This window comes from Nelusetta ayraudi, unplaced genomic scaffold (assembly GCF_046127955.1).
Source record: "Nelusetta ayraudi isolate G7.1 ecotype Tasmania unplaced genomic scaffold, CSIRO-AGI_Nayr_v1 ptg000042l, whole genome shotgun sequence".
Taxonomy (NCBI): domain Eukaryota; kingdom Metazoa; phylum Chordata; class Actinopteri; order Tetraodontiformes; family Monacanthidae; genus Nelusetta; species Nelusetta ayraudi.
In genome coordinates, this window is record NW_027466092.1 from 11,442,919 (window position 1) to 11,469,537 (window position 26,619).

At 48.4% G+C, this 26,619-nt stretch overlaps 1 protein-coding gene across 3 annotated transcripts in view; it reads right to left on the reverse strand.

The window, feature by feature from the left end:
- Positions 1-26,233, reverse strand: part of capn15 (calpain 15) — a 41,468-nt gene extending 15,235 nt beyond the window's left edge. For 2 of the 3 annotated variants that reach the window (XR_012927726.1, XM_076034430.1), the window contains exons 1-3: positions 22,020-25,897; positions 8,096-9,764; positions 901-1,109 (exon numbers count right to left, since the gene is read on the reverse strand). Coding sequence is in view for 1 of the 3 variants with exons in the window: in XM_076034430.1 (XP_075890545.1) it covers positions 901-1,109; positions 8,096-9,764; positions 22,020-22,204 (2,063 nt within the window). In the remaining 2 variants the exon portion in view is untranslated. Of the gene's footprint in view, positions 1-900; positions 1,110-8,095; positions 9,765-22,019; positions 25,898-25,947 lie in introns of those variants that run through there. The other variant, XR_012927727.1, reaches the window with a different exon arrangement.
- Positions 26,234-26,619: the final 386 nt, after the last annotated feature.

Sequence of the window (26,619 nt, forward strand, 5' to 3'; positions counted from 1 at the left end):
TGGAGCCGCCGGCTCTACTTTCCCTGCGCCGCCATTGGCTGGCTGGCTGGCTGGCTGGCGGCGGCGGCCGAGTCGGGGATTGTTTGCCGCTTTAATAGGACACGCGGGCGCCTGCACGGGAGCACGAGCGCGGAAGATAAATTGGGGTTACATCCTGTTGCGAGTGATAGGATTGGGCTCCAGGGCGGGCGGTGTTTTTTTTTTCCTTTTCCCCTCCCCCGACGCCGATAAGCCGCACGAGCTGCCGGTGATGAGGCAAAAAAGTTGCACAGGGACAAGTTTGGGAAGTTGATGTGTGTGTGTGTGTGTGAGTGAGTGTGTGTATAGAGGGAGAAGACGACAACACACACACACACCCACGCACTGTATAAACACAGCCCAGAGGACAGGTGGAACAAGGGCAGGGAGATAAAACGTGTGTCCAGACTCACATCGCTGTGAATAATCTCCCTGTCAGACGTATCGCCGCATCTGTCCGACCTCGCCGCACTTTTTTTATTTGCCTTCATTCTTTCCGTCCCGCCTGCCAACTTTTTCTATTTTCCTTTTTCCACCTTCTCACTTTTTTACTCCTGCTGCCTGTGTGCGACTGTCTCCGCCTTTGTCTGCTGCGGGGCTGCAGCTTCCATGAAAGCAGACTCGGGGAGGAAGAAGAAGGCGGAAAAAATAAAGAGAGCCCACACAGATATGAAACGTTGTCTGTTGTGCCGCTTCAAACTTCTCCCCGAGACTGAATAGAATGAGAAATCAACTCATTCATGTTTTTTTTTTCCCCCATGCATTAAAGTATGCAAGTCGGCTTCCTCCTCTCGCTTTTCTTTCTTTTTTCTTATTAATTTAAAAGTCTCTTCACGGGCGCTTTTCCCAAGTTTTCGAGGCCCGCGGGTTTCGGCTACTCACCAGCAGTTTCCCAGAAGGCCTTGCAGGATGTCGGAGGGCCGCGGCGTGCGGAAGACGGACCACTTGACGCCCCGGTCTTTGAAGTTGCTGCAGTTGATCTCGTGGGGGCGGAGCCACTTTTTGATGCGCTGCTGGACGCTGTCGGCCTCTGGGAAGCCGACGGAGCGGGGACCCGGCGGGAAGCTGTCGTCCACGAAGTTCACCGAATTCTGAAGGAAGGCGGGAGGGAGAGCGTGAGGAAAATGAGAATTAGACACAAATATTTTGATTTTCACAACTTTGCCGCTGTGTCAGCCAAACAGTGCAGAGACACATTTTCAGATTGTTATTTCTCATTCTGGACTGACTCAGTGAAGCAGAATTGCGTCATAAGTTATGCAAGAAAAACTTTTTGCAGATCTCCAAAAAAAACAAGCCAACGTAATTAGCCCTCTGGTTGCAGCTGGTTGCAAAATTAAAAATTATAATATAAAAAAAAAGAATTCTACAAATATAATACAAACAATTTTGAAAATACCTATGTACCTTTATTTTCCATAACATGGATTACTCATTTAATTCATTGGAATCGGTTACTTTGATCTTTTTAGGCTAATTGGGCCATGAGAGTGTGGATAGCACAGTGGGACTCTGACTACTACGGGCCATAGGTGATATGTACACCTTTCTAATCAAAGCTGTGTTCTTGACAAAATTTGCAATACAGCAAAAAAAAAAAAAAAAAAAGCCTAACGAGTTATGCAGCATTTTGTCTGACTTTGTTTCAAGGAAGTGGCATGTTGGCCAAATCCCCCCGGCAGGTTTTCCTTGGGAAGAAAAATGTTTCTCTTCCTCTGGGATTAGGAATGATGTTATTATTTTATACAGCTTTTATTTGTACAACTCAAATTCAGCTTCAATGACATCACAAAGAACGGATTTCCAGAAAGAAATTCTGAAAAGTGGATCAAACAAAAAGGAAGGACTTGTCTCACGGTTTGCTGATTGGAGGAGACACAAATTACTGCTAGAAAACCTTGTTAAAGTGAGTTTAGTAAGAAATGAGGGGGAACATTTCTACAGATCTTCAGAAAACAGAATACTTAGCTTCTAGTTTAGAGCCCCTGTAAGACTGGTTGGTTGTCACTTCCTGCTCAAACTGACACTTTGCCTGGCTGGGGGTCTCACTAACCTGCGTGAGGTATCACTACTTTTGCTGACATCACAAAGGGCCTATTTCTTGAAATTATTATTTCTGACAAGCGACACAAGCCAAAGGTTGAACTTTTCCCATTTCTGGACAGATTGCCTCGATGCCCGTGTTGCTGTGAGAAAACATTGTCCCGCTCCAGCAGACGTGGGGACGTGTGGCTGAACATTTACTAGCGGTCAGTGTGCAAACAGGCTGAAATGTATCCACACCGCAGGGCGACGTGGATACGTTAGCAGGCTGGAGACACCTGATCCGTCACACTATCTGGCCCATCTAAAACTCTCCTGTACAAACCCGAGAGGCCCGACAGCCAGAGTGGAACCCGACCCGCTGTCCCGTTTCCTGGTGTCACACCCAGGAACGGCGGTGAGGAGAAGGAAGAGGAGGAGGGGTAGGAGGAGGAGGAGGAGGGCTAGGAGGAGGAGGAGGAGGAGGAGGAGGAGGAGGGAGAGCGCCAGCCAACGGCGAAGCAAATCGACCGTCGGAACATCCGTGACAATCGCATCATGCCGTCTGGCGGTGAAGCCTCGCAGCCGGACGGAGGCAGACTTCTCCGCTCGGCCACTCAGGGACCCGCTGGCTGACGTGCGACCCTTCTGTTGGCTCATATCGGAGGGCCGCGGGGGTCCGGGAGGATTTTCCACCGAGATGGGGAATAAAAGCCACTTTGGCTGTGAACTCTCACCGAGACTCAGACTAATGTCACAGCACGGTTGAGTGGAGGGATTCAGGAGGAAGGAAGCAGGGCAGAGACCAGGACCTCAAAAAGTGGGTCTGACTAAAAGGTCCCATGTCACGTCCAGTTTTGGAGCTGCAGCCTGAAACGATTCATTGTTGAATGAAAAAAAATTCTAATGATCTCCAGAAAGCAGCATATTGTGTTGAAAGCCTCCTGCTAAAACTGAAGCTTTATAGGACTTCACCTTTACAAGCGGAAAAACACAAGAGGGCGGAGCCAAGACCAGTCTGGCAGTGTCATCACAAAGGGTTGATTTCATGATCTGTATGGATCAGCAAACTTTTATTTATTTATTTTTTGAAAATTGGAGCCAGTGGAAGAAACATATCACTGACTCTCTTATTTCTGGAGGAAACCTGATTGTCCATCATCAGTCATCAGCCCCAGATAATAAAAAAAAAAAAAATCAAAAACATTGACCAATTTTGTTTTTAATGTTTGAATTCAAACGTATGAAAAAAATGGAAGCTTAAAAACTGATCTGACATGAGCATTAAAGGTGGAAAGTGGTTAAATAAAATACATTGTTAAAAACATATTGAAGGTTACTTACAATAACAAGCTGCGTGTAGCATTTATCTTAATTTCACCACTTAATTATAATTCACGTCGTTTGAAAAAAAAAACATTTTGAATTAATTGCTCTCATTCAGTTTCTCGCTCAGCCCTCATTAGCGGATGTTGAGATACATTTTCCTTTTAGCTTTTAATGAGCTTTTTTTTTCTCATTCAAACCAGTCGTGAGGTTGAGTTGTTTTTTTTCTCACCCCGTTAACTCTCCAAATTCAGCCCGTCTCAGTCGGAGCATCACTACTTTAGCAGGCGCCCAGAATTAATAATAATAATTCATTATCTTCAAAATGACCTCACAGTCACACGACTAAAAGCTCTCTCTCTCTCTCTCTCTCTCTCTATTCCTCCTACTCTCTATTTCCCCCTGCGCCCTGCACGTTGAAAGGGAACTTGGGCCGATGAATAAACCAACAGGGCCTTTCATGAATTCTGCCGCCTGCTTCGACATGTGTGAACCCAACTATTGGCCGTCCTGTTGCTCTCATCGCTCGAGTCAGGAACACATGTAGCTGAGCCAAGTGCTCCGAGTCGCTGCTGCTGCTGCTGCTGCTACTGCTGCTGCTGCTGCTGCGTTCCATCTCTGAGGAAAAGGCTGTTGCTCTGCTGGGGAGCTTAGTGACATTTCCATCTCTCTGTGTTTGTGTTGCTACTGCCGGACTGCAGCCTCTTAGAGACGTTCAAGTCCCATATTACACCCCATTTTCAGACCTTTATTTTCCAACCTGGACTCCAATGGAGCAGCCATATCATAAATAATACAAAAAAATGTGTAGCTCTCCAAGAAAACAGCAGTTTTCGCCCTCAGCTACAGCATTCCTGTAGCAATGACTTCCACAAATGGGTTTTTAAGCAGACAGAACGGAGCATGCCTTCTCATTTGTGGTGAGTTCACTGACAGGCCAGACAGATTATAGTCGGAACCGCCAATGAAGTGCTCTTTAACTTGTATTAATTTCTCAATGAATCAAGGATTGAGAACTGAATTAGCTTAACCGCACCACTGGAACCTCATCCAGTATTCAAAAGAGTTTGCTTGGACAAACGCAAAGTAAAACCGTCCAGTCAAAGTGAAGGCAACCAGTCATTGGCTGGCTTGGTCCAGGTCTCTGTCGCTGGGCACGAGGCAGCAAGCGCACTCAGCCAAGTCTGGCTATTCCGACGCTGGTGCTCTGCTCTCAGAGGCATTAGGGCTTTTATATTGGGAATTGGGAAAGGATGATGAGGAGCCAGACGATGAAATCCCCAAGTGTGGAGAGAAGCCGGGCAACAAGTCTTAAAGAGTGTGAAAATATGAAGGAAAACAAAACAAATCAAAGTCAATCTGTCGCCGTGTGGCTTCTCCTTGCTGCTCCCTGAGTGGCGGAGATGAGAGACGGTTCACAAGCGAGACTGATGGCTGTGAGCACAGTTTACTTGCTGGCACAGTGAATGTGCCCAGACAGACAGGCAGACAGACACCGTCTTGGGCGAGCGAGTGCAGGGCAAACCCGCCTCACGCTCTTCAAACCAGCGGGAGAGCGTTGAAATGCAGGAGAAACAAACTCGGCTCAGCTAAAAAAAAACAAAAAAACAAAAAAACAAAAACCCGAGACATGAGTTTTTATAGAGCTCTGATCCGGATCTGCAGTCACTGCACAGGGTGGTTCACTGGCAGCAGCAAGTTGACTAGGAGAGTAATATTGGAACATAAGCTCGTGTGACACTTTTGCTATCACCAGTTGGTCAGCTGTACAAATACACAGCACAGGTTCCATCAGAAGCCCAGGAGGCTCTTTATCATTATTACATTTCCACCAGTGGTGCCGTTCTGATAACTCTGCCCCGACAGAGTTGGACAAGAAAGACCCAAGTCGCACATCAACCAGTTAAAAACCACAAGGGGGCGAAACATTGTCCGGGTATCACATGCAAACATGTCTATATTTCATTTGGGCATTAGCAGACAACATAAACTAAGACATAATGTATTTATTAACTCCACATTAACTTGTCTTAATGAATTGTGAAGCCACCGTAGAGAATTTGAGGGCAGCTAAACAGCTTCCAGAGGGAAACTGCACAGGCTAGCTCGCGGTTTAGCATTTACCAGCTAGCGAGCCGCAATGTGCAGGATTTCCGAGGGATTCGGAAGGGTTTCAGATGTGTGCAAGTGAAGTGGTGGTGGAATTGTCAGCGCTCGGGCAGGAATTCCACTGAAATTAATTCCACTTCATTCTCATTTATCCCCGTTAATTCACAAAACATTCTGGGTCAAGGTCTCCTCGAGCCTTGTGGCTCGCTTCTTCTCTGACCTCCTCCGACCCCTGAGCGGCGCTGCTCGATGCTGTTAGTGATTGGATCCTCTGCAGGGAGGCAGATCATTTCTGCTTCCTCTCTCTCTCACTCTGGCTGCGCTACTATAAATAGGCCGGCCCTGTGTTCACCTCAGCACACACAGACACGCACGCACATATTGGCTCCTGCACTGGAGAATTGAGTGCAGTCGTGTGGAGAGTGTGGATTGGGGCGGTGTAACTGGGGGATGGGGAGAGGAGATGGGGGAAATGGGTTTGATATTTTAGCGGGGAGGAGGGAAAAAAGGAGGAACTTGGGGATAGAAGTGATGGAGAAAGACGGGATGAAAAAAAAAGAAGGCGCCGCCGCTCACACGGGGGGCCGAGCTGGAGAGATGTAGGTCTACATATTTGGAGCAGGAAAGGGAAAGATGATTAAGGAGTAAGTAGCTTTACACTCGGCTTAAAAAAATTTGGGAAGAAGGAAGTGAGAAGGGAAGCAGGGAGATCTTGATTTTCTTCCTTCCTGAGGAAACTTCCCTCCCACGCTCGGCTACGACTTTCAAAGAAGACATTAATAATGCATGGAGGAGCCGACTTTGCGCTATTGTAAACATGGCTCGACAGGTGCCCCTGCTGGCACGATGACGGCTGGATTCCATCAGTGCGGCGGCGGCGAGGCGTTTGACCAAGCGGCTGTTGGGGAGTTTAGAGAGCGAACCAGGGGGCGCTGCTGAGCAGAAGTCAGGCCTGAGCTTCAACACGGCGGGACTCATATTCGCGGGAGAATCTCCTTGTAGCAACTGTATATGCGTCACGAGCGTAGGCCGATACTTCGCTTTGGACTGACCTTGAGGCTCCCAGCAAGTGTGAATCATTTTACACATTTATGGATGCAAACATATGGCTGAGTTTGGAGAAAAAAAATAATTTCAGCTTAGGCCAAAAAATAATTAATGGACGGATTGCCTGTTGCAAAGCGGAGGTTTGGCAGCATCAACTATCCGCTCGTGATAAAACTGCCACGAATGGAGCAGTTTGGATTCGTCAGTGTCATTGGAAGCATCTGCACTGACTGTCTGCACAGTGAATGGCATTAAAATTGGTGGCCTTCAACAAAGAGAAACAGGAACAAGATGTGCTCGGTACGGTGAAGGTGCAGCAAAAATTATTATTATTTTTTTTTTTTTTACAAAAAACGAAGAAACAAATAAATGAATGGTTTGTCATCTTGTTAAATGTGTCCAGAGATGAAGGTCCTTGTGAGTTCTCTGTACTGGCTGAGACAAGCTGTAAATGTTCAGCATTTTACGCGGCTGCCAATGAACCGAGTTCATCTGATCTACCCAGAAACCAAATAAAATATACATGCATCTCGTAGCAAAAACGTTTAAAGTCAGACGCAGCTCCTTCACTCCTCCGCAACACAGAAACTTTTTGGTCTTCCATAACAACTCTGCATTTTGCCGAGTGTCACCTAAGGACAGGAAGTAGCGCGAGACTCAAACTAGGCTTCCAGCCATGTAATAAACAAATAAATAAAGGAGCAAACCTAACTCGGGTCTAATTAGAAAAAAAAAAAAATCTTCTTGTCGGGGTTAAACAAACGGAGACGCTGCCTCTTCTGATCGTATCCACGTTAAGCATTCACCCGCCAGGCTGTTTAAAACTTTGCTAATGAAGCGAGTGCAAACAAGCGATGACTAAGCCTATTAGCATTCCTCTGAAAGCAGGTAGATCGAGAGGGAGCCGAGTGTCGGAGTCGTGTCACAGAAGAGAAAGAGGAACTACGTGGAGGGTGCAGTGCAAGTGAAAGGTGATGTGGAACCCAGAGACCTTTCAAAAACTAAACAAGAAATAACAGTCAGCAGATGTTGTATTGCGAGTGTGTATTGGTATTGTGTGTTGGTACCGATACCGCGGGTGAGTATTCGTAAAATGCAGCCAATACCACTTGTATTTGTATGTAAATGAGAATTTTAAATTTGTGACAGTCGCCCATGTTCTAGAAAAACAAGCTGAGGAATGTTGTTCAAATCACAGAACATCTGTAGAAACCCCCCAAAATCGAAGTAATCCTATAATGTGTACTGGCCTTATTAAGTACTGCGTGTCGGTGAGTACCACAATGCAAGTACTCGTACTCTGCTCGTTCTGTAATAAAAGTGGTGCATCTCTAAATATGAGGGAAGAAAAGTCAGTTTTGACTTATAATTGTCTTATCAGTGCGCAACAAGAGGGCGCTGATATCAGCTGCCTGCGGCTGAACACCGGCTCCTTCACACATGATGGAAATTCTACACGACGGGGAAAGAGATCTTGCCACCGACGGCCCAGACCGCTGACGGGCTCAACTAATGAGACACATACAGAAAATGACTCTGGCTTTTTTCTCTTTGACGCCGGCTGCCTGCTCACCTCTCTGCAGAAGCTGACGATGTTCTCCCAGAGCTCCTTGGCCTCGCCCTCGTCGTTCCGCCGCCGGGCCTCCACGTGCATGCTCTCCCGCCTCTTCAGGGGCTTGACCACCTTGCGCAGCGTGAGGTACTGCTGCGGCGTGTGGCACGCCGCGCAGTTCTTGGCCTTGGTGTCGTTGAGCAGCGTGCACGCCGGGCAGCTCCACTGCCCCGCCCTCTCCTGGAGGCCTGAGGAGGAGGAGGAAGCAGCAGCGGAGGAGGAAGGGTAGCCTCTGCCCAGCTTCCGCGCCTTATGTCCCAGGGCGGATGACGAAGACGAGGACGAGGGCGTGCAGGAGCAGCAGGCGGTGCCGAGGCCGGCGGGGAGGCCGCAGTGGGCGCAGCAGCGAGGCGCCGGCGGCTCCTGGAAGCCATGCAGCTTGGAGGAGCCGCAGGCCGAGCACTTGGGGGCGCCGGTGGGGTTGCGCAGCGTGCACTTGGAGCAGGCCCAGGTGCTGAAGTCCGGGCTGGAGGGACTGGCCGGCGTGAAGCGCACCGTCTCGCAGCCCACCAGGTCGATGAGGTCGGCGCCGGCGCGCGACGAGCGGCAGGCGTCGCACTTGGACGCGCCGCTCACGTTGGGCAGCGAACAGCCAGGGCACTTCCAGGTGGCGGCGGCGGCGGCGGGGTTGAGCGGGTTGAGCGGGTGGTGCTGAGGCTCCTCCTCCTCCAGGACGCCCAGGCGGCCGGCCGGGTGCGAGGGCTCCTGCGGCTGGGCGTGCTTGGGCTTGGCGGGGCGCTGCGGCCCCGGCTGGGGCGGGGGAGCGCTGGCGGAGGAGGGGGAGGTGGGGCTGGGGGTGCCGGCGACCGGGTTGGGCGGGCGGCCCGGCGGGGGCACTTCCCTCCTGCTGCGAGGCACCGGGTTGTTCTGCAGGGAGGCGGAGAAGGCGGAGAACGGCGAGGAGAGCGGCTGCCCCGCCGGGAGTGGCGCCTCCTGGGGGTCGCATGCCGGCGGCGCCGGGGGGGAGTCGTCCGTCAGGTCTATGAGCAGCGGCGGCGCCGTGGCGGCCACGTGCGCCGGGAAGCCCAGGACGGGCGTGTGCACCTCGGGCACCACCAGGGCCTCGGGGGGGATTTTGGGCAGAGAGAGCTTGCGGGGCCCCCCGCAGGCCGAGCAGGACAGCGCCACCGGCGTGTTGAGCAGCGTGCAGCGGGGGCAGGCCCAGTCCGACTGCTGCTGCCACTCCAGGCCCGCCACCTCGCCGTTGCTCTCTGAGCGCCGCGGCACCTCCTCCTTAGATGGACGCAGCTGCTGCTGGGGGGGCTCCAGGTTCACCGGCAGAGAGGCGGCAGGCGCCGACGGCTCCAGCGGCACCGGCGCCGGTGGGAGGCCGTTGGCGGTGGCGGCCATGGTGGTGGTGGGAGGCGTGTGTGTGGCGGGGGACGGGCCGAAGCCGCACACGGTGCAGGCGCCGGAGCCCTGCGGGTTGTTGAGGGTGCAGCGGGGGCAGGCCCAGCGGTGCTCCTCAGTGCTGCTCAGCCGCAGGATCTTGTTGAGGTCGGGCTTCTGCCGCGGCGCCTCGCAGATGGAGCAGCGAGGCGCTGCGCCGGCATTCAGGAAGGTGCAGCGCCCACACGACCACTCGCTGTCCCTCACTGCCGCCGCCATGGAGCCCGGAGAGTGGGAGTGGCTGGGGAAAGACAAGGAGGGCGAGCGAGTTAAAATGACACCGAGAGCAATTTCAGTTGCGTAACAAGCTGAGGAAGGACCGGTTTTGTTTTGTTTTGTTTTTTAAATCTGAGGATGAATGATGGGACGGTGGAACAAGTGTCAGGGAAGCAGGGTATTAAATAAAGAGGAGACAATACAGTTGTGGTTGTAAAGAATTAAAGAGAATATCCAATAGCCAAAGATTGATTAGGTGCTTTTGGCCAACCGCTGATGATTATCTAATATGGATACATGACAACTGGAAACACCAAGAATGCAAGTGAAGGACAGGCAGACAGCAAAAGGAAATATAAGAAAGTGAGTGAAGGATTGGCTGGTGCAAGGTCGGAAAAAAATCCATCCTCGGGGCTCTGAGGGCAGTAAATCTGTATACAATGGCCACACGATTATAGTCAGGAAGAAAGTACAGATCCCAGAACAGGAGTGACTGGAGAGCAGTGATAGAAGAGAGGAGGAGGCTGCTGTAGCTACGGGTTATAAAGGTTTGCCAGAAATCTTTGAAATTTTGGGGAAAAATAGAACCCCCTGCAAGAAAAATCTCTCTACTCCAGTAACTTGGCACTTTTTCAATCCATGTAAAAAATTGCAGCACTTTTCCTTTGTTTGCATTAAAGACAAACCACACATTTGTCTTGATAAAAAGCAAGATTGACAAAGCAAGATACACAAAGTCCATGAGTTAATGGAGAGTTCTGGAGTTTTTTTCAAGTGTGGAACTTGCCACGGTCATGGGAGGGAACATAGACACTGATCCCAAGAGGCTACAGGTGGCTACAGGTTTTGATGAAAAACATGGTGGTGAAGTTGCCATTTCAAACAAAACTACAATGTAGTACAAGTAGAAACTAGGACATTTCAGTTTGGGTGAACTACTACTGCGACTGTTACCACTGACTTAATACCCTAAAGCAGACAGACAGACAGACGAGTGGCATTAGCTGTGCCCTTGCAGTCCAGTCAATCAGATTTATTGATAGTGGGCATATTAGGCACTCTGGGAGAGGCCACTGCACAGCAGGAGGCCACCAGAGAGCACAAGGAGATTAGTGAAGAGATGGGGCTGGTCTCTGGACAACCCCGTGAAATGTCACTACCACTCAAACTGGCCATGTGCAAACAGCAACACATTAAAAAAAAAAAAAAGGTGTAGCATTACAAGTGTTACCAGGGTAGCAGAGGACGAGGTGCGAGAACGTTGGGCAGAAAACAGCATGAGGAGCACGAGGTTTCCAACATCTTCAGAGCATTTTTAAAAGCTTTGACAAATAATTTCTGGAGGAGGGATTGGTCTGTGGACTTAGTAAAATGACATCGCTCTCAGTGGAATCACCCTCTCAAGTAAAATCTCAGTCTGTCATCTGTTTTTATTACAGTAGAGGATAATAAAACCAAGTGTCATGTAGCCCCGATAAAGTATAAAACAACAGTGGTGGGGTGGTCCCTTCCCCCCGACTATTATTGGAGCCCTGCAGTTCACAAGATCATGGAATTGTAGGTGGGATTGTGAATTTGACCAACCAAAAAATAAATGATTGGTAAACATGGAATGTCACGGGTTTGACGATTGTGCGAGTGAAAGTCTGTTTTCAAAAAAGGTAAAAAAAAAAAATCCTAATGTGCTGGACCACCCATGGCTCCCTTTTAGACAATTCAAGCATGTCGAACCAGCCGCAATCTGTCAAACATGTCACTCAACGCCACCCACAAAAAAACAAAAAAACAAAACTGTGCTGAGTTGTTTTTTAAGGACAAAACTACATCAGGTGCTATAATTGCAAAATAATTGCTCATCACATTAAGATAATGTTGACAGGAAACGTGAGTCCAACCACCTGACAAACGGGGGGTATGGCTGTCCTACAGGCCCTCTCTAACACAGAATAAGGGCACAGAATTCAGATAATCGAAAAATATATATTGGTAATAATAAGTTCTGTGGAAAAATGTTATGGATTTCAGAGCCCTGCATGACACTTCCTTATTTTAACCCCATGAGACCATTGGAAACCTCTGCAAACCTTTAAAACCCAGGGGAACCACTTGCAGAGACGACCTTTTGCTCCCAGCGCAAAGTCCTCTCATCAGCGACCGTCCCCGAGGAGCGGAGCGGAGGCAGCAGAGGATAACAGCGCGTTTCTGAATGCCTTTGAGTTGACATGTCCTTGCTTTTAGATGGATGTAGGTATACGCAACTAAATTTATTATGGGTCGTATCATGTTTGCTAGCTTTGTTGTCAAAGTACATTTGTGTCCTCTGGCCTGGGGTGGAAGGAGTATAGAAGCAGTACTCCCACTTCTTTATGTCAGGATCCATTAGAAGTGCTCTTATTCTTCCGGGGGGCGCTGAACTCAGCAGTCCGATTCATCCGAGAGTCGGGGCTGCCAAGTGAGAAGGAAAATTGGGCTTTTCCAACCACAATGCCATCTGAATGCATCGTAAGATAGGATACTTGTAATAGATATTGACTAAGAAGACAAGGATGTTTGCCAACAACAGAATTCTTATCATAAAAGGCTGCATTTTGATGAGAGCCACTTAAAGGGAATGGTCTTGCCTTGGCATCCTCGAGGGTATGCACAAATACTGGGAGAGGCACCCGCATACACAGTTGGCACGCACAACAGTTTGTCTTCGCTAACCAATCAACATTTTTCCAAGGGGCAAAGTGCGCAATGATGTTTATCGCTGTGTTTAGATGTCTTCTCTTCTCTGCCTCCTCAGTGTGCACAGACCAATTGCAATCCTCAACAACCTGTGCCTCAGCCTCAGACTGTAGACACCCCTTCTCAACCATTCCCCTCCAGCAGCTGGAATCAAGCAGCGGCCCCTTGCTGGCATCACTGGCACACGTTCACTCGGCGCTTGGCTCTCCGCGGCACGTCCCATTCGAGGCCCTGAACGCAGCAGCAATGATGACAATGACGACGGAAACACGTGTCAGGGCCTCCTGCCTGGTGACAGGTCCGTCCCTGTGGCCATCTCCATAACCGTCAGGCCTCTTTCATCAGCGGCCAGAGAGCAAAGCGGTGGTGTCAGACCATATGGGGACTTTGTCGAGGCAATTGATTTGGGTTACGGTGGAGCACAAATCACAATTTCGTGAATGTGCCCGGTGTCACCGGTGGCTTTTCATCAATGCAATCGCCCTCTCAAAAGATTTACCTAACAGCTATCCTGATTTTTTTTTTTTAACAATGATGTAAATATGAAGCACACAATAAACAATAACATGCCATCTCCATTCGCCAGGACTGGGGATGAGCATGAGTCCCAAGTGCGTCAATGTCTGTGTGTGCAACACATGCCTGCAGCACACGATGATTCAGTGTCCCAAGACTCATAAGAGCCCATTTAAAATGACTCTTTTGGCAAACCTACCCCACTCCATTACTGCAGCGGGGACACATGCACGCAACTTTTTGTCCTTGGCCCTCATGTGCAGCGACGCTGCTGTAAAAGTGACCACTTCAGCTCCTCCGTTTGCTTGTGTCAGAGGAGCCAGGCTGCAAGCCAGCAGCTTAGAGTGTTGGAGACAGAGCGAGGCAGATGGAGAAGACAGACTGCTGCCCTTTTTTTTTAAATACCTGATGAGAGTATAAACATCCTCAAATGAGAGCATTAATAATGGCTAGACAATTCTGCTACGCTTCACTGGGTGTAAAACCATTATGGGGCACTTCAGCAGGCTGTTGTGACATCTCAGGGGTCTACATCCTTCTTCGGAAATGAACCAAAAGAAGAATAGCCAGTCAAGGTGGGGTGGCGTGGTGTGGCAGAGGTATCTAATGATGTAGCAAAATGAACAACGTCAGAGTGAGCCGATAGAGCACAAGTGCGTCGTGTGCACGCCACCTACAGCTGTCCACTTGGACTCGCCACTGAACTCTGTTACCAGATCAAGGGACCCGAGCGGTGCCAGCTCCCCCATGCCTCACAGCGAGACATTTGGCCTTAGTGCGACAGTCATTAGCACTGCCTTTCCAAGACTGGCGATAAGCCCAAGGTCTGAGGCATGGTTCCCTGTTTGGCCACTGGAAGCAGGAGTGTACACACATTTTGCAGAAGTGCCAATGAAAAAAAAAAAAAAGAGAAGTTCAGGAAGCGGATCGTTTTACAACATTTTATAAGTCAATGGTGCTTTAAAAACCTTTACAGTGCTAAATGACAATGCTGTACATCCAATGACATGGCCATGTAAGACCTTGAATGGTACGTACGATCCCTAGGGAGTGCACAGTTCATAGACAGAAAGACGATAAATACATGAAGTTGTCATTGATATGTAGCAAAAATAAACAAATAAATTATATTTTGTTGCAAAGATTAAACATTTTCGTTTGGTAAGACTTTGCAAAACTAACAAATGCACTGCGCTGTTGACTTTAAAGTTTAATTGTGGCATTGTGTACGGTTAGCAAGCCTAAGCCATCACATCAGTCAACATTTTCAGTTAATAACTGAGAGCATGTACTTTCAATTGAAAGCGACAGTGTCATCTTGGCATCTTGTTTGATGTTGGCATGATGTGTATTTTGACAAGAGAGGAAGTGCATCATGATCGTAACCCACAGTCGATAACACAAGGACAGCTAAAGAGCTGTGGCATAAACGTCATACTATGAATTGTTAATCGACACTTCAAACACTCGACTGGCAGGATAATAAATTAATACCGATTTCAGGATTGAAATTGAAGCAATGAAAGAAGTCAGGCAGCACTTCAGTGCCCGCCAGCCAGCCAGCCAGCCAGTCACATGGAGGTTCCCTAGTTGTTCACATCCTGTGACCAAGTGCTCCCCTGCTGGAATGAAGACCCATAACTACATGTGACGTTCCTACATGTTGCTTGTGCAAATTTCTGACAGCAAACCAACCAGTATGTTTGTGTGTGTGTGTGTGTGTGTGTGTGTGTGTGTGTGTTTGAGGACTTACTTGGGAGCAAAAACCAAGTCCAAATGTTGAGCGTTCAAAGTGTAGCTTGTAAAACATTACAATGAAATGAAGGCTACACCTACTCTCAATTAGCTCCAAGCTAAAAACACTGACTAACAACTCTGTGGCTGCACAGGGTTATGTACCTCCGCGCACCAAGCCAATCCATATGGGGTTGAATCAGGCAGATCACTCCAGCATAATTAGCAATTAAATATTTGCGCAGCATGTTAATGTGTAAATTAAAGGCACTTAAACTGGGTTCAATAAGCTTAATTAATTATCAATATGGTAATCAACCGCACTGGTGCAAGCAAACTCGACGACCACGAAACCTATTTTTTACTCGGTTAGCTAGTGCCCCGTGATTTCTGCCATCAGGGAGCCATGGAATTAATAAACACAGGAAATTAAAACATCCCTAATATAAGCACTGTATAATCACATCAGCTGGCAGTTTCTGTTTTTAGGATAGAGAGGAGGGTTAGGTTAGAGAGTAGGAAAAGTGTAAGCGTAACTTCAAAAGTGTTACGTTTTCATCTGGTTTCAAATTGTATCTGGAGTGACCGGATCACGAGCGGCCAGCTCTCATTTTAGTAAAAGTCTTCATTATTAAAACTATAAAAATAACTCATTGTGTTGCTTCATCAACTGTTGTGGACATTGCATTTCTGCCAAAGCAATTTCCCAAAGGAAACTGAGCCGTTTCATTTCCCAACAAACATGCTACACTCTGTATGAACTTGGCTTGTCGCAGCCCAGAGCTCCTCTAAAGCCGACATGCTCCTGGGTTTTGTCTTAAAACCAGTCCAACATTATATCCTGCTGAAATGGAAGTGAGGCTGAATAACTTCCAGCGCCCGAAGAGTGAGAACAGTTCTGGACGTGTCCCCGACGTAAACACAGTGTGACTGTACGGTGACTTGCAGCCGTGATGAATATTTCCAGGCTTGCTTTTATGTAAACACTGTGTGAACCTGAATTCGTTGATGCAGCCGCTTGCAAAATGTTTATGTTGGAAGAACACCTTGATTTTTTTTGCACTCTGTGAACCCTATTACATCGCTAAACCTCTCGGGGCGACAGGGATGCAGAATGTGCTTTTTCCTGTCAGCAATTCGCAAAAAAGGACCACCACAAAAAATATCAGGGCACTCGCGTCGCCGCTCGAGTTATTGTGTGACTTTTCCTGAAATCGTCCACACAAACGTCTCTGTCAAGCTGACGGTGCAGTGATGCCAGCTCAGTTCAAGTCTTGCGTGGCTTGTTGGGAGGTAATGAGACTTACCAAAGGCTCATATGCTCTCGGATCAGGTAAAATACTGATCTTGGACGTCAATCACCTGAACACACACAAGGAACTTCGACAGCAGGGACGAGATCAACAAACAAACCGAGAGAGAAGTGATTTTGCACATTTGGTAAGAAATAAAGACTTTTGCCGCCCAAAGCCAAACACTTGCTCAATAAATGTGAATGTGAAATGTTTGCTTCCACGAGCAGGGCAACGAACCTTTTTTACTTGGAAGCAATTTCCTCCTGGCAAGTGTCCCTGCTTGTCTTTCACTCAGGCTGATGAGAAAGGCTCGAGGATCGCCTGTGAAAGCCCGCATCCTACCTGCCAGATGCTGTGCTGAAGCATGAATATGACTCATCGCTTTTACAATGAATTGATTTGCAACAACAATTATGACTGTGCTCACTCATCTGCAGTATCGGGTGAACAGACAAATAGTTTCCACCGCGTGACATGTTGAGACTAGATGACGTGAAAGCGTGGGGTTGGCGACAGATCAGGTCTCAGTCGCAACACATTAAGAGACCGGGGCGGTTTTGTTGGGAATTTACCCAGAAACTTGATTCAATTCAGAGACATTTCTCCTTGCTTTCATTCACGATATTAGCACAGGAACTCATTAGAACTATAAAGTGACGTAAAGAGGGCAACACTCACTAAAAAGGAATGTTACCTTAGCTTGACCTATTGAAACAGCTCTAAGCTTTGTGCAGCGCACCATTAAAAAAAAACAGAAAGAGGGAGAACAGAAGACGGCAAAGGCTGCTGCATTGTCGGTGATATAATAATGGGACTTGAACTAAGATTTGTAACATTAGGCTGCAAAAAGAAAAGATGAAAGAGCTCCGAAGCAAAATAAGCTGCACAGATTTGAAGCTTCGGTTGGACTCCTTAAAAATAAGGAATTTCTCCACCACATCAAGGCTCAGTGACGAGCAGTATTGTCTATTGCCGCAGTAATGCAAAGAGGGAATTGGGAACTGACTTATTCTCACGTGAGCTCCACTCGATCACGGATCTGAAGGAAAGTGAGGGTGGCAGGCCCTGCGAATGGCAGGGGGACAACCGAGGTCGGAGTTTTGTGACACTGTAGAGGCTGCAGCAAATTCTAAATGCTAAAGTGCAAAAGCTTTTTGGGCTTCCCCACGCAAATGACAGAAGAGGGAACCTGTCGGACAGAAAACTGGGCACTGCCGTAAAAATACACATACAGCACCTTCTGCCACACAATGCAATGTGCAAAGTACAATTGTCTGTGTAATAAATGCCAACTTGGACTTGGGGACTTGTTACTTCGGAACTGCACCGTAAGTTCTTCATATTGTTATCGCTGGACGGCAAGCATTTCCTCATTACGGGGGCCGTAAATGCAAAGAAGGAGGTCAACGTGTCTGTGATGGTTCTCTGTCCCCCAGGTCATCGTACGACGTGAAGATTGGGTAGAGGCAACTGAACTGGTTTTGCTACCTTGAAGACATTTTCCTTCTCATGAAAAGACTTTGGGTGATGATGTTTTAAGTAAAAAAGGAGGTCGTTTCTCAGAGGAACTCCAAACAGTTTGTTGCCCTGCAGTTTCCTTTCTCAAAGAGATTAGCGGGACCTGTTTGTGTGCTCAGGACTTTGCAGGGTTATGCAACGTCACAGTGTAAACGGAGAGACCCAAGACAAAAACTCTTTTGTTAAAGGTGACCTGGGGCTGGTTCATTCCCTCAGTAAGCATCATTGAGACCATTTTCAAGCTGCTTTATTTATTTATTTATTTTTTTAAGAAAGCGATCAGCAACTTTTTCCACTCCATGAAAATGGAAAACTACAGATGCGTGACGCTGAAGAAACAAGTGGGTCGCTGCGTGAATGTCGGGTCTCACGCCGACCCCGATAATACTTTATGACCCCAAACTCAAAACAGGTTACTGTTGTAAAAGGGTGCGCTTTATGTAAGCCTGATACATAATGATCGCCGTATGATTAAAGCCTCGCAGCCCACAAACGTTATTACGCAAAGAAAAGATGGGAGCTGACTCATAGGCCCTCGATACCAAGACTGCCAATGCTGCCCAGGAAACAAAAAAAAAAAACAAGGAGAAAGAGAAAAAGGAGCAGCCGCTGACCTCCTGCTCTGCCCTCTTTGAATATTTCACGACCGGTGCTCATTTTTGACGGGTGAATCTGTCAACGGCAGAGACAGCTGGAGACGCTTGAATCTTTAAACAGGGGAAACTGTCTCGCTGCCTTTCAGCGGACATCAGCAAGTCAGGGAAAAAGCGAGTGAGCGAGCGTGCGCTAGCTAGCAGGAAGGGAAGGAAGCGAAGGAAGGGTAGGAAGTGGCAGGGACCGCAGTGCTGCTTCAGCTGAACTGGGGAGACGTGCGGGGCCGTTCGACCCCCGGAGGGCAGCGGCTCTTCTGACACAGCACCGCGTGCCTTAGTCATTTCAGGAAGATGGTGAAAAGTTTCTCTTCCTGGTCCAAAGGGGGAAGTAATAAAAACAACAACACTTGCTATGAGCTGTAACTGATTTCTGTCTGACGTGAATAATATACTGACACAAATAATCGGCAGGTTACATGGTATTTTTCCAGAGGTACAATCTGCCAGCCTGGATTCCAGGCTCAATGAATTAGGTTAGCGAACATATGCCACAGATTTCCATGGTAACAAGAGTGGCTGAATCTGTAATTATGCCAGTAGCCGTGCCAATGGGCTATATGTCTTCCCTCGCCGCGTCAATGCTCTTTAAAAATACAAAAAAAAAGAGAGAGAGAGCGAGCGAGAGACAGAGCATGCTGCATGCCAAATCTTTTCTGTGGGCTTGGTGACTGTCCTGACGCGGCCCCGTCTTTATCAGGCTGCCAATGGGCCTCGCGAGGGTGGACGCGTTGAAATGATTCAGACATAAACGCGGTCGGTGACCACGCCGGCCGAATCCAAGCCGAGCCGTTTTTAATCCAATTAAAGGGGGGGTTGAGCCAGAGGAAAGGAGGCGCGATAAACACTGCCATCCATCACGCCGGGGCCGAGTGGAGACACCGGGATCGACTCGGGAGAGGACTTTAAAAAAGGGCTCCAAAGGCCGAACGAGACACAAAACATCAGCAGTGCGAAGCAAAGAAGAAACAAAACTTGACTTAAACTCATAGTAATAATAAAGCAATAATAGAGAAAACAAAACTGCATGTGTTCCTATTGACTGGCCAAAACCCCTTGGGTGAATATACGCATTTCTGCAGAGTGGCTTATCTTGCACGACCCTCCAGAGTTGAAGTGCTGATTCACGGCCCACAAACATTGCCTCCCCAGAGTGCAAAAAAATAAATAATAAAAAAAAAACTTGGACGAAAATGGACTGAAATTACCCAAAAACACACGACTGTTTGGACAATATCCAGTCTGGGAATAACAATTCAGTGGGGAGAGAACTCACTAAAACACATCAGCCTGTATGAGAAGGTCTGAAGCAAAGCCGGGCTCAGAGCGTTCAGTTGTTGTTTCTGTGTTTCATGCTCGGTCACAGCTCAGCAAAGCTTGCCTAACGTTGTTAGCTGTGTGTGTGTGTGTGTGTGTGTGTGTGTGTGTGTGTGTGTGTGTGTGTGTGTGTGTGTGTGGGAGAGAGGGAGGGAGGGGTGTGGGCCCAGATAAGAGGGCATATTCTAAGTGTTACTGCACAGTGTTTCAAAAACACCCATTGTCTGTGTGACTCACTGGCTCCCATTGGTACGTTAAGACACTGTTTCTTTTGCATCTCTGCGTGCATGTGCTCAGCTGACCCAGACTGTAGTCCTATTTTGATGCTACACAGACTGTTAGCACGCAGAGTCTGTTCCAAAAGGGGCAAAAAAAACATGTTGACTGTATGAGACAAACCCGTTCTGACAGTATGACCTACAACGCAAGCTTAATTTGTGCGTGGAGCAATGGCCGATGGAAGTGTGCCCAAGCATAGGCCCAAACCTGCCCTTCTTTTTCTTAATAGTCCCTTATTGTGCCCATTTCCAGAGCTTTATTAGTCATTCCAGACCTCGGTAGGGCAGCCTCACAAGATTCATTATCGAAATAAAACATAGATCCCCAGAAAACAGCATATTTAGCCCCTTTTCGTTCAGCCTCTGGAGAAACATTTCATTTTTTCTTATTTCCCATTAAAACTAATGTCAGGCCGTCCACAGACAAAATAACCAGGGCGGTTAGAGAGAGAAGGACCAACACCTGGCAGGGGATGCTGAAGAAAACACTGACCTTTCTGACATCGCAAGAGGTTGATTTCCACAACAAACATTTTAACACACGCTCTCTCAAAAGTGCAGCAACAAAAAAACAGCAAACAATGGACTTTTCTTGTTTTAATGAGATGCCAAAGTGATGTACAATACGAGTTAGAGAATGCCGGTAAAGTACTTGTCGCATAAAATTTGGACCTTTAAAATTCATAGAGTGGTAAGAAAATCAGGGCCATAAAAGTTTTAGTGGGGGACGCAGGGCAACTACAAGCACCGACAGCTGCAGGCGGGAATCGCCACACACATAAAGGCCAAGTGGAGACTGATGCTGAATAAGTAATGGCCTCCATTGTTGAGAAATGTGATCAGACTTTTTGAAAATCAATAACTCACAACCGGACCCGACGCCCCGAGTGACTCAGCAACAACTTTGATGTGTTGCAGGCAGTCGATTTCAGCTGCCAACCTTTGTTCCCGCAAATTTGCGGACAGATCGCTCTGTATGAACAGATGTCTCTTCTGCTGGACTTTCATTCTGCCAGAAGACAACGGACCCACGCTCCGTTTTACAGCTGCTGCTGTAAGATCACTGGCAAGAGCACAGTTGCTGTGCTAGATATCGAGCTAGTCCGCAATGGTCATGACGACAACCCACAGCATATCTGAGCAGATATATTTACTCTTTTTTGACAAGCTTTAATTTATCTACTTACTTACCTTATCACACTCTGTGAAAGGGACAAAACAGCTGTGAATGTTTCTTTTCTGAGTCTATTTAATGGACATTTACCGAGTGAGCAAACCCAGATTCAAAAGAGTATTTCCACAATTCAATATTACTGAAAATGTAGAAAAGGAGAAGTTGACCAGATGTTGGTTACAGAATGGAACGGCATGGTGACTAATGGCTTAGAATGCCGTTTATATCTGTTAAGGCAAGCCAGCTATTCTTTTGTGGTATCGAATGCCATTTCCTGCCTTGGCTCCTTTGTAGTGGGCGCACAAAATGTTTCTCCAAAGAATCCCTTCTCTTGTGACTAATGTGGGGAGGTGGGACTCTCTCCAGAGCTGGCCGGTTGCTGGGGCAATGCTGACATCACAGGAAAAAGTGTTTCCCCTCACTTTCCAGAATTAACAGCAGCAAATCGACTCTCCTCGTGAAAGCCTGGTAAAAGGCACCGCAGCAAAACACATCCCCAATTACCCCCCGACTGCTGTTCACTGGGGTCAGGGAGGTCGGGTCAAGCCAAGTGCCCAATCCACTCAGCGGTGTAAGTGGAGAGCGCACTGTGCAGCAGTGATGGGAGAATCCAATGGAGCGGTGGTGGGGTGGGATGGGATTTTGATCCACAAATCCGGCTTATGCAGATTTTAGGTGCATCATAGAAAAACATCAAAATGCAAGCTTTGATTAGATAAGCGTTGATGAAACAGGGGATTTGTCATCACTGTGAGGTTATTGAATCTCAAGCAAACACTTGTGAAGGCTCGCAAGAGAGAAAATCTCAAGTTTTTAGAACCCAACAACAGTGCAGGAGAAGGCCCGTTTGGAATACAAAGAGTAACTTCAACACAAGAAGACCTGAGATGAGATACTATTCAGTCGACTTACACTTGCATCTGAAATGCAAGCGGTATATCGCCAAAACACCCCAACAAAACAAAAAAAGAACCCCAGCCAGGGCCAGCTGTACTGCTCCATGTCCCAGGGCCGCTCAACCCAGAAAACAAGCTGGCACCGGGCTGGCTGGACAACGTTGGCTCTTACCTGCGCTCCCGGTGAGGCAAAGGCTGCTGCTGCTGCTGCTGACGTGCGATGAAGGTGGTGCCCCACACCGGGCTGCTGTGACTGTTCCTGAGCCAACCCATGGGGGGCGACGACGGGTACGGGGTACTTCGGAAACCATGGTCGGACTCTGTCTCTGCGGTGAGAGACGAGGCTGAGCTCCCCATCACCACAGGAACAGGGGCAATTAGTCTAAGAGTGCACTTTGACAGGAGGATCCGTTAGCTTGGTTAATAAAAAACAAAAAACAAAAAAAAAACAGCAAGGGACCCACAGATTTTCCAAACACCTGTCGAGCCTGTTCTTCAATTTGAGAGAAACCGAGAGATGCTTTAAGTACAAAGAGCATCAGTCTTGTTTTTATCGAAGAATTTCCTCTTGCGAAAGAGCCGTCGTGAGTCCTCGAGTAAAAAAAACAAAAACAACCAAGGGAAGCGGTTCCAGTAATAGGAGGTACTTATAAAAAATTAGCATCATTTGCAGGTAGCCAAGTATGCAGCTCAGCAAGGAAGCCAGGTTTTCATCATCGAAGTAGTGATTTGACGGAAGAGGATCTGATTCCAATTTAAAAGTTACCCTCAGAGAGAAGAAAACAATTTTTTCCAAGGGACGGTGTGCAATCTTCTCTGCTTGTAACACCCTGCGCCACGTCTTCTGTTGTGCTGCTCTGAATTCCTCTCATGCTCCGCGTGGCCCATCTGCTCAGTCTGGGCAATCTCATGCCTGCTTCCTTTTTACTTCACACATGTTTGGAGAGTCAGAGCAGCAGGGGAAAAAAAGACATGTGCTGAAGTGAAAACGTGGAGTGTTTCTCAGCATTGCAGCAGCAGAAACACAAGATAGAATCTAGACCACAAAACCGGTGGGAGTTAAAAAATAAATAAATATATATATATATATATATCCATATATCAGGGGCATGAGAGTAGCATCATTGTCTGTAAAAAAACAACTGATAGCAACCATTAGTCACAAAGACCTTCTGCATTAAAGGTCACACAAAATATATTTCTGGACAACTGTGAGGAATCAATGCATGTCCTTGGTAGGGCTTTGGCATTACTACAAGTATGCAAACATCCTGCCTGAAGAACAGCTGCTCGGGGAGGGAGGAACGTTACACGCTCTGCTTCTCCCACTGAAAAAAATGTCATATTCCAAAACCTTGGGCAGCGCTTCCAGGCGGATGCAGAATATTGCGAGATGAATAGTCCAGGACAAAACAAGGCGATGCCATCGGATCCCGCTCCTCTCTCACACTCCCGCAGCCTCCCGGTAGCGGCGGGCGTGAACAGCGTGTTCACGACAACTTTCGCGTTAACACCCGGGAGGAATGTTTGGCGGCCGTGCGCGCAGCTTGGAAAAACACGAAAGATGATCCCAGTGTTCCGGGCTGTCTGAGCGAAAGAGACTGGAAGCTTGATTTACGTCGAATCCCACCCGCCTAGGCTGGCCGGTCGGTCGAGTTCATCAAGTTGCTTCTTGCGGAGCCGAGCTGCGAGTCTCAACTGGCAGAGCAGCTGCGGGGGGATCGTTCCGCCGAGAGCTGTCAAGGAAACGAAACCCGACTCGATCTCGGTTCCCGTTTATCACTGGACGCAGCGCCGTGCGCGGTCAGCTGCTGAAAACAACAGTGGTGCCGGGTGAAAGGCTGCTGTCGGCGCTCCTTGTGGAGGAGAAGGTGGCCACACGGCGGTGTAGAGACGGAGGCCGGGGGACGGAGTCGTGCACACGCAGCCGTGACTGGGGGGCTGGTCTCGCGCAGGCAATGGAGCCCTTAGTTCCACTCGCTTCCCTTCCTGTCTGCGACCGCCTCACATCAGCAGCGTTCGGACCGCAGGGTGCCGAGCCTCGGTCGTCTCTTATAGGGGACGTGTGGTCCTCCTGCCCCTGCTGCTGCTGCTGCTGCTGAAGCTGAAGCTGCTGCAAATGGCGTGAACAATCCCGCTCCGGCAAACAATCTCGGCATTCAGCGTTCGCATTTCCCCCCCCACATATCATCGATCCGCGCCTTCGCTGCTCTTGTTTTTATTTGGCCGGATTCTCCCTCGGTGGTTCGCACGCAGCGAGCGAGGATGCCATCTCCTCAACCCCCTCCTCCTCCTCCTCCTCCCCCTCCTCTTCCTCTAAACAGCGGATTACCGGAGTGTCAGCAGAGCGCAGGCGCACTGAGCGGCCGAGCGCAGACACTGAGGAGATGCGTCCGAGGCATTTGAGGAAACCTGAATAGAGTCAGAGCTCATTCAATAAGGGGAGGGGGAGGGGAGTGGGGGTTCCCAAGGAGTGATGAGAGGTGTCAGAGCCAACCTGGGCAGAGTTTGGAGGGTGGTGGTGGCACTTGGCAAGAGGAACTATTTACGCATTGCACAAGGCAGCCCGAGAGCCTAATTGCTGTTTATTAGTTCTCGGAGGAGGAAGGTTACTTCTGCTCCAGCGCCTGAGGAGGCTGTGAGAGGTTAAGTGGGAGACGGCGGTAGCTGCAGCACTCTTCAGCGCTCCACTGTCCCCGCACATTACCGAGATAAGCCCTCAAACCTTCCCCTCTCCGGCTCTCCTTCCACTTCATATCACTTCTGCTGACCCCCTTTCCCTTGATCCTTCAGCCTCAGCCCCTCTGCACTTGCAGGGCCGAGACGAGCGGCGAGGAGCACACGGCGTGCAAGTTCAGACGCAACACAAAAATGCATTCTTCTCCACAAGCCCCCCCGCTGCATTCTTCTCTTCGCGTCGTATAAGCAGGTTAACCACTGGCCATGAGCTGTCAATGAGTCTCTGCCAGATTTGACGAGTCACACAGGCTGCAAAGGGTGTGTTCTTTGTGCACAACTATGAGCAAGTCTCCTGCTGCTGCTGGTAAGAATGTTAGTGGGAAGAAAACTGGTTCATCGAGTGAGGATGATTTTTTTTTTTTTTTAAATGTAGAAATTCCAAAACGCAGCAAAGGTCAATATATGTAGCCATGACATGGACGTACAGTAGGTGTTGTGTCGGATCTGCACAAACAGCTTTCAAGAGCAGGTTCTACCAGGTGGCTGCAGGCAGCAGCACACCTAAATGTACAACGTGGAAGACGAAAAGCAAGCCAGAGCAATTGAAAGGAGGACAAAGTGCATGCAAACCACTCCACATTTCACCAAGGGTGCACCTGTCCAAGGGGCCACCTGTCCCTCCTTCTGCAAGTCAAGTCAGCAGCCACAGATGCAGCAGCTGACAGAGGATAAGGAAGGAGAGAGTGGTTGAGGGGGTGGATTTCCGATATATTCTCCAGGGAACTATGGGGAGGGGGCCAGAAGGGAAAAGGGAGGATGTGAGCTGATTTCACGGAACATTGTCAGTTGTCATTTATGTGCCCTCCAAAACAAATGTCCAAACCAAACAGCCCAAGACCCCATCAGTGAGCAAAGTGGCAGCAGAACCGAGATGTTCCAGGCCATTAATCTACGAGATCCACCTCGATCGGACCATACAAACCCTTCAATTTACACGCCAAGTGTCCACAAGCGAATCTAATATGCAATCATCTTTACCATGTGCCCCGTTTCCGTCAGCAGGCTACAGAAAAGAGGGATCTCCCCTGTTTGTCCTGATCAACGCGGCGTCCTGTCTCCGTGAGACAGAAAAGTCGCCATGTGAAAGCAAGGGGACACAAGTGAGGCAGTGACATAACCAATCTATTTGCAGGCAAACTCTAAGTCCTGTCTCGATCACTAATATTAGCAAGATAGCGCGGGAGGGAAGGGAATTTAAAAATAATACAATAATGCTGGGGTCCTACTGAGACATCTCGAGCCGGGGACGCCGGGTACCCAGTAAACAAAGGCTCTCTTATTAAGTGGTTTCATAAACGGCATCGACGCAGCCCACCTGATGCCCACTTTGTGAACTCCTCTCCGAAGCCGTCTGTTCTTACCTTTGTGCCGTAGTATCGCTTTATTCCTGTTTTTTTTCCCGGCGCTCCGTGCGTTAACTTTTCACAGCCATGGAGACGATAAGTTGTTCCCGGTTTGTACTTTAGCCTCCGTAACCCTTCCAGGCGCTAGCTTCGTACGCGACGACGCCGCCTCGGCTGCGTGTTTCCGACATCTGGGACGAATGCGGACATGCAAGTTTTTTATATTTTGACTTGGTCGGCTGTTAATGAGACTGATGCGATCACGTAGGTTTACCTCAACAGCACAGGAAGGAAGGGGAATCTCCAAGGAGCAACTAGAGAGCGTGCGTGCGTAAAATGCGTCCGCCCGCTAAGCGTGTGCGTCCAACGCACGTAATCGGACGTAAACTGTGGTCAAGAATGGGAAGGGGAATGACTCCATTTCCCATGATGTTTGAGGACGTTCAACAACAAGGATATCCGGGTACGAATGTCGTCACGTTTGAGGAGCACACATTTAGAAACATATTCTTGCCCGGAATGTAATTCTTTAATTGCAAAATACGTTTTAACGTAATATTGACTGCTAACCTTTGCCAGTATAACTACGATTGCACTTCAATCTTTAATGAAATAATATCTCCCCTTACCGGTTTCATAAAAATAGTGGGAGTTTACTGCCATCTAGTGGCAATTACTGAGAACCGCCAA